This window comes from Euprymna scolopes, chromosome 33 (assembly GCF_053919585.1).
Source record: "Euprymna scolopes isolate OS-2025 chromosome 33, ASM5391958v1, whole genome shotgun sequence".
Lineage (NCBI taxonomy): Eukaryota > Metazoa > Mollusca > Cephalopoda > Sepiida > Sepiolidae > Euprymna > Euprymna scolopes.
In genome coordinates, this window is record NC_136514.1 from 14,769,703 (window position 1) to 14,778,555 (window position 8,853).

General features: G+C 34.1%; 1 protein-coding gene across 1 annotated transcript in view; it reads left to right on the plus strand.

Moving 5' to 3' along the window:
* The window catches only part of LOC145258153 (cubilin-like), a 409,766-nt gene that overhangs the window by 185,816 nt on the left and 215,097 nt on the right, over positions 1-8,853 (plus strand). The window contains exon 32 of the mRNA XM_080115944.1: positions 3,808-4,013. Coding sequence (XP_079972070.1) covers positions 3,808-4,013 — 206 coding nt within the window. The remainder of the gene's footprint in view (positions 1-3,807; positions 4,014-8,853) is intronic.

Consider the following 8,853-nt stretch of genomic DNA (forward strand, 5'->3'; position numbering starts at 1 on the left):
TTGAAAAATTTAATTAGTGGAAATGGATAGTCACATTCAATGCTGCAAAGACTAAACTGGGTTCCTTCAATAATTACAAGAAACTTTCTCTACCACCAATAGCAATGGCCAGTGACTCCCTGTCTGAGAGTACATCTTTACAACTACTTGGCCTAACGTTCACAGGAAACATGAGTTGCAACAATTATATTGAAAACATTGCCAGGGCCACTGCGAAAAAGGTAGGCTCTCTCTACCGTGCGAGAAAACTACTGACACCTGAAAGTATCCTGTACCTCTATAAGGCCAGAGTATTGTTGTCACATTTGGGCTGGTGCATCTGCTACTAGTCTCTCGCTCCTAGACAAGGTTCAAAAGAGAGTCGCAAACCTGATAGGCCCTGAACTGGCATCTAAGTTTCAGCCTCTGTCCCATCGACGAAACGTTGCATCCCTCTGCCAGTTCTATAAGCATTTTAATGGTGAATGCTCTGACGAACTGCCGACACTTGTGCCCCCACAACGTAGACACCCTCGACAAACCCGACAGGCAGCTAAATCCCACCCCCACACAGTAGAGATCCCTAGATGTAAAAGATTTTTCTACTCCAGTAGTTTCTTCCCCAGAACCGCTAGACTCTGGAATTCTATTCCAGGTCCCTGCTTCCCTAACTGTACTGACATGCAGAAGTTCAAGTGTAATGTGAACCGACATCTTGCTACCCAAATCCCAACATAGTGCCCCAGTAGTTGCTGCTCCTAATAGTAGCCCCATACACCAAAGTTGCAATGTGTCTTGTTTGGGGTGAAAATGTAATTAAAAAAAAAAAAAAAAATATATATATATATATATATATATATATATATATATATATATATATATATATATATATACTAGCAAAAGTACCCGTCGTTGACTGGGTTTAAAAGCAGCCTACAGAAAATGGACTCTGATTTATGAAAGTATGATAGGTTATGAAAACGAAGGATTGTAAAAAGATAGCTTCGAATTTGAGGGTATCAAAACCAAAGCAAAATATGATGAAAGTAAAAATAAAATAGATAAACCCCATAATTTATTATACCATACCTGTTCACACTGAAACACTTATCACAATATTCTGTGGATCTATATTAAAAAACCTTATTAAACTTTGTGATATATTTCCATTCTATGGAGGTCAGGCGCGAACGAACATCCCATAATTTTATTATATCACATTTCTTCAAACTGAAACATAATTATCAAAGTATACTTACGCAGATAGATATGGTCTTTATTAAAGTTTGTGCCTATTTCTATTCTATGGAGGCCAGGTGCAAACGCAGACTCCACAATTTTATTATGCCGTCCCTAATTAAGTTAAAACATACTTATCAAAGTATTATTATGTACATCTATATCAAAAACACTTGTAAAATTTTTTTTAAATTTTTAAATTTTTTATTTCCATACTTTGTGGACCAGGTACGTACGCAGACCCCACCATGTTAATGAATCATCATTATGCCAGATTAAACATACCAATTCCTGTGTCTCGATACATCTTCTATCATTATATGTGATCAGTTTTCTATAATAGTCAATCATATAGGAGCCTATTCGTGACCAGACACACACACACACACGCACGCACACACACACACACACACACACACACACACACACACACACACACATATATATATATATATATATATATATATATATATATATATATATATATATAGTTATCAACAAATCGACTATTTCCTTTAATCCCAACTCTTCATTCTCCTAAGATTAGAAACGACCAAGGAGCTACTTAAAATATGCTTATTTAATGCAGAACATTTTTAAAGAAAATTACAAAGTTTAGAACGCTGGAATGGTGACTATGAAATAAAAGATTTCCTTAAAAGTAAAAAAAATAAAAAATAAAAAATTACATAACTTTTATACTAATGAACCATCACTAGAGAGAATCGGTTAGTACCTAACACTGGTTATCTTAGAGACGGACGCAACTTCAAACATGTCTATTCGTCGTCTGGTCTCTGAACAGTGCTTCCTCACTTCATTTCCTCCACCCATATTTTCCCGTGCATATCACATTTGAACTTCTGACATTCACTACCTATCTCCATCTTAATAATGTACTAGCGGGACCTGTTGAAATTCCACAGGGAACGCATTCATATGTAATATATTGATGATGGCATTCTGTAGATGTTCATCGTAAATGGAGACACTCTGATATTATTGTAGCTCTTTTGTTAAAACTGCAAAAGTATTTGTCTAAGCTAGCAGGGCCGTCCGGCGTAGCCCAGTTGTAAAGTATGCTTAAATATACATATTATTGTAGAGTTAATGTACTATCGCTTTTTATATATTATAAAGTTGCGATTTCAAAAATAAAAAATAAGAAATATCCATATGACTTAGGTTCATCAGCTTGAATCGAAACCGAAACCAAAAATTATGAAAAAAAATTTATATATATATATATATATATATATATATATATATATATATATATATATATATATATATATACACACACACACACACACTAGCAGTTCAGCCTAGCCTTGCTCAGGCCCTATGTACTGCTCATAACTTTATGTGCATATGTATGTATATGTATTAAAAAGTTTGACTCATGTCCAGGTAACCTACATCTAAAATTTCAAGTGTTTAGACCCAAAATTGGCGGAGGAGTTTGGGTAGAGTCTGCAAAGGTTAACTCTTTCTATTATCTGAATACCTTTTATGTAAAATTTCAAATGTTTAGACCCAAAATTGGCTGAATAGTTTGCTAGAGACCGACAAGGTCAAATCTTTTGAACTTTGACCCCTTGGTAGTCAAATTTTTGGACAAAATGGATTAAAAAGCTTGCTCTATGTTTGAATACACTTTATGTAAAATTTCAAGTGTTTAGACCCAAAATTGGCGGAGGAGTTTGGTAGAGTTTTCAAAGGTCAAATCGTTAAACTTTGACCCCTTGACAAATCTCAATACCCCTTATATCAAATCTTGAGTCTGTAGACTAAAAATTGACAGAGTTATTTGGTATGGAAATGTACACACACAGAAAGACACACAGACATTTTCACTTTTATAGATATAGATATAACTTGAGTTTCCTCAGCTATAATCGAAACCGAAACCAAAACTTATGAAGAATTCTTGGTAAAATTATTTATTACAAGAAATGGAAGTCCATAATAATTAAACGACAGTCGCTCGTATATAAGTGTGACACACAAAATAAATAACACACACACTACCCTATTAATCTATATATCTATAAAAGTGAACGTGTCTGTGTGCGTGTGTGTGTGTGTGTGTCTGTCTACGCAATAACTCTGACAATTTTCAGTCTACAGACTCGAAATTTGATATACAGGGTACTGAGATTTGTGAAATTTGGCTGTTAAGGGGTCAAAGTTCAACGATTTGACCTTTGAGAACGCTACCAAACTCCTCCGACAATTTTGGGTCTAAACACTTGAAATTTTAGATATAGGTTCCTTGAACATGGATCTAACTTAATAACTTGATTTGAGCCCAAAACAATACATCTTAAGGGGTCATAATAGGGGCCAAAGTTAAAAACATTGACCGCTTTTTTTTTTTTTTTTTTGGCTCAATATATACCTCCTAACACCCGGGCAACGCCGGGCTGAAATGCTAGTACATAGATAAGATCCATGCATCTCATTTTTGACCTCTTATATCAGTGACAACCATCTTAAACAATGGTTGCCTAGCTGTCCATGTTGGGCACAAGATCCAGCTAGAATAGAGCATAGTTGAACCAAATTATGTTTTGTCTTAATTTCTAGTTTGCTACGATAACATTGACTACAGGCATAACTTGCGTTGGGAATGGCACGAAGGCTATCTCCGCATCAGATTTCCTGGACCCCGTATACGCCATGAGGATTATTGCATATGGAAAATCACAATGCCACCTGGATCGAAAGGGAAGGTTACAGTTTCAACCCTGACGTTGGATGGTTCTAATTCATGCACTGATGAATATTTTAAGGTTTGTTTTATAACTTTACTAGCAGGTAGGCCGGCCTTGCCCAGTCGTAACATATACTTAAATATGATACTTTAATTCCTGCAGATATCGTATTTATTATTATAAAGTCAATTATCACAATTTTACATTGTACCTAATATATAGTAATGATTTCAAAAGTTAAAAAAAATATATATGACTTTGGTGCCATCAGCTAGAATCGAAACCAAAACAGACAGCTCTCCAGCATTATTCGTTACCACCTGAGCCACATCCATGCACATATAAAAACTTGAAAAATAACATTGTTAAACCTATGAATGTATATTTGCACATGTATAAAGAAACACCTTTAATTTGACTTACGTATGCCAAATTCCAATTTTTCAATTTTAACCCGTTAGCAGCTATTTTTACTGGTTAAAAACCAAATCGAATTTGTTTCACAGGTCCATTCCACATTGGAGCAAAATCCATTTGGTTTTTAACCAGTAAAAATAGTTGCTAACGGGTTAAAATTGAAAAAAAGAAAAATAGGAACTTTACAGGCGTAAGTCAAACTAATGCATATCCTTTATGCATGCACAAATATACATTTAGTCGACTAATTTGTAGTTTTGATAAGCATGTAGCCCTAACTCGGATAGTAACAAATAACACTGAAATGCTAAATATTTTGGTTTTAATTCTAGCTAGTGACACCCAATTCATATTTTTTAAACTTTTGAAATCACTATTACATAATAGGTACAATATGATAAGCATATTGACACTCTGGCTCCAACTAGCTCACCAAAGTTAAGCAACGTTGAGCCTGGTCAGTACTAAATGGGTGACCATTTGGGGCTTCTTGGTGCTGTACGTGCTCTCCGCTTATCTCGGCATTGTTTCCAGTTGTCCTGGACTTTCCATTGCTACTGGACTCAAACAGTGCCGATTCAGGAGAGGTGTGGTTGGAGATTGCACAAGCCTTGCTTCACAATTGCACGTGTAGCTGTGATTCATTTCCAGTGTGACAGATCGACGAGGCAGCAGCCTATCAACCCGAAGGTGAAAGTGATTCTGATCAAATCGACTGAGTCCCCTGCGAAGGACGAGCACAGGTCATATTGGGGCCCGTGACCAAGGATTGACTCATTTATGACAAGGAGATCCCTTATTTGGGGATCATCGACAGGGGCTATTCTTTATCTTTCGAGACTGAACGGAGGCATCGGATATTAGGTACAATATGATAATCAGTATAGAATTAGATCTATAATAATAAATACGGAATCTGCACAAATTAAAATATCATATGTAAGCATATTTTATGACCGGGCAACTCTGGGTGGCCCGCTAGTTTATATTGAAGTTTATCACAGTTAGTCTGTAACTATAAATGATATTATGTTGAGTGTCAGAAACCCAGCACAAGTGGTAATTAGCCATTTTAAAGTCCAAAAACAGATTCTGCACTAAATTTTACATAAGAATCATGATGGGTGATTTAAAAAAAATGTTTTTGTAGCTAAATTTTCGGCTGGGTGCAGATAAACCTTAAAAATTGACCCTTAGGAGTATGTATTTTGGATTAGAATGGTCGAAAATGAATATTCCCCTCTTAAACCCTACTTAAAAATTCTTTTTACTCATTTTGTCAGTCAAATCTGTTTTGTATCTCATTACAGTTTTTTCACATCGTTCATGTCTTATGAATAGGGCTAGGACAACAGCATATTCTTTTCATTGTTTTTACTCTCGAGTATATGTCCGACACAGCTAGACACAGTTAATCAATCGAGAACCACATCACTCTGTATAAAAGCATATAAGATGTCAACGGATACACACTCGAGAGTCAAAACTATGAAAAGAATATGCTGTTGTTATAGCCCTACTTATGAACTACCAATAAATAAATGTGTAACGTTGTGTGGGAACTAACACACGTTGTGTCCAGTTTCAGTCGCAAAGGAGACCAGGACAATGAATAGGAAATAACTCCAACTCGCTTGTTCTTTGTAGCAACATTTATTTTCTTCATTGGTACAGCCGTGACGTCACACACGTGATCTCGAACGTTCTCCACGCCTCCCACGTGATCGTTCTTTTTGATAGTCTTTTTTTTTACCGATGACGTCATTTCGCATGCATTTTTTTATAGTTTTTTTTTTTTTTACCGATGACGTCATTTCGCATGCTCAATGTGACAAGCGCACTTTTAAAATGTCTGATTTAATGCAAGAATCGCTTCATGAAATGTGCGATGCACCAACATTGATCCAAGTAATACCCCCCCCCCCGACACACACAAACAGTAAAAAACAGTGTTTTTCTTTAGGAAATCAAACCATCACACAATGCATTTTGCTTTTTTTGTAAACAAGTCAGCCATTTTGATTTTATCGCAATCACATCAATTCCTTGTTTATGAAATTAAAAAAAATTTTTTCTTCATTCTAGAATGAATAGTTCTTTTGAGTATTAAACACGCGTTTCGGCATTGATCGATATTTGACATTAAATTTGAATATATATTATTATTTTACTTCTTGAATCTATGACGTCAATCTTGGCAGAACAAAGGACTTGAATTTATATATAAACAAATGCTTTTGTGGTTCAGGAGAACAGATCAGAGAAACGCTGAGCAGACGCGGGTGAATGCATGACTTCATCGTCGCCAATCGCCACCCCATCTTTCTCTATCCCTCACTGCCACATGCCATAAGCTACGAGTTGATTGTCAAAAATAAGAGATTTTTTTTTATAAACTTAAATTGCTATTTGTTATTAAAAACAATATATTTCAGTTTTTTGTTTTATTTTACTTCAGTCGAAGTTCTCAGAAATCAAGAGACCCACTACCTGGGGCTAACACTTGAACTCTATATGAGATACATAGATATTCGAATGTTCCATTAAAGTTCTTTATATCTCAAACACTGAGTTAGTAAAGAAATTGAGAACATAATTTTCCTCTCCCCAATTAACCATTTTCATATGTTGTAGTATATCTTTTGTTTTGGTATCTTGGTCTTACTAGATTCCAGGACAAGAATTTATCTAGTCTGGTGGAGTATCCAGCTTCATGTTATTACTTGAAGTAACATCACCATTCCTTGTAAAATCTAGTGTGAGTTAGCCATTGTGAGGAGATCTTATTTAGGCAGCGAATACGATGTGATTTCGAATATTTAGCCAGGGTTTACTTCCAGGGAAAAATATCCTCATGCCAGGTTTTTCTTACAAACCCCTGAACAGAGAGGCCTTAGCCACTCGAGGATAGTGTCCAGTACGCATTCAAGTTCTCAGCGAACATATGTGTCACTAAAGTTCAGAGATAGTATACATTCGCACGCACGAAAAATACGATGCATACATTTTCTACGTTCGCTCATAATACAACAGATGTCAATTTATTTAATTCTGTTGAGTCAGTATTTTTTATCATTTCAGTCTGAGATGGTAATTACTGCCTTTTCTTCTTTCTATCTATATCTAAAAGTTACCTCGTCTGTGTGCGTGGAGCGATAGGGGTATCAGAATTTTTGTAGGAATTTTTGACATCCCTAACACGAAACTGCGAATAAAATATAAAAAAACTCGTAATTTCTCTTTTAAAAGTGGGTTGTTTATTTTCTTTATGGATTATACTTCGAAAATAAACTATTAAAGTTGTATAAAAAGTAATAGAAATATTATTCTTTTTTTATTAAAAAAAACAGTAATGAAATTAATTGAATTTTACGAGTTCAGTATTTTTCAATTTTTAAACTTTAAAAGTCTATACAATTTTTCTATTGATTCAATTTTTACGATATTTTCAGGGTCAATGTGAAATTTTATGCTCTTTCCAATAAACCGAATATAATATTTTAGACAAACGTCTTTTTTTAAATTCACCCCCCCCTATTTTGAAATGTCTATTAAAAAGTAAATAATTAATTTATGTGTCAAAGTTTTATATATCACAAATTGAAGATAAAAGATCATTAAATAATATATTCTAATTTAACACAACAACAAAAAAAGAACAGTTTTTTGGAAATTTACCTGTAAAGTACGAAATTTAAAACCCCTTAAAAAAAAACAAAAAAAACACGTTATTTGTATTATTTTTTTAATGAAACCTTGGTCCTTGTCCCTTTAATTGAAAAAAAGATTAGGGTTTGAATTACATTTTTCGAGTAGTTATAAGTTTGGAAAGACAGGGGGTCGAATTAATTCACGCCCCCCCCATTTTGAAATGTCTATTAGAAAAGAAATAATTAATTTATGTGCCAAAGGTTTATATATCACAAATTGAAGATAAAAGATCAATAAATGATATATTCTATTTTAAAACAAAAAAAGAACAGTTTTTTGGAAGTTTACCTGTAAAGTCCGAAGTTTAAAACTTTTTTTTTTAAACCACGTTGTTTGTATTTTTTAATGAAACCTTGGTCCTTGCTCCTTTAATTGAAAAAAAATTAGGGTTTGAATTACATTTTTCGAATAGTTATAAGCTTGGAAAGACAAGGGTCGAATTATTCAATATTTTTCACGAAGTTTCTGACACACCTAGTGGAGCGATTGTTGAATTAAATCAGGTTATATTCAGTACTTTTATCATTTCGATCTAGGATAATGATACGTGTACTCGTAATACTCGTAATTTTATACCTTGACACATTGTAACGATATATGGTTTAACACCAGATGTTAGTAACTTACTAATATTTACTATGCATTTCTAAATTCAAATCTACTTATTTCTACTTAAGAAATGAGGCTTGGAAAAAAATTGTAATGTTTTTTTTGTTTGTTTTTTTTCTCTCTATTAAATTTTTGATGGGACGTAGAAAAAACTGAAAGATTTCATTAAAATAGCATTAAA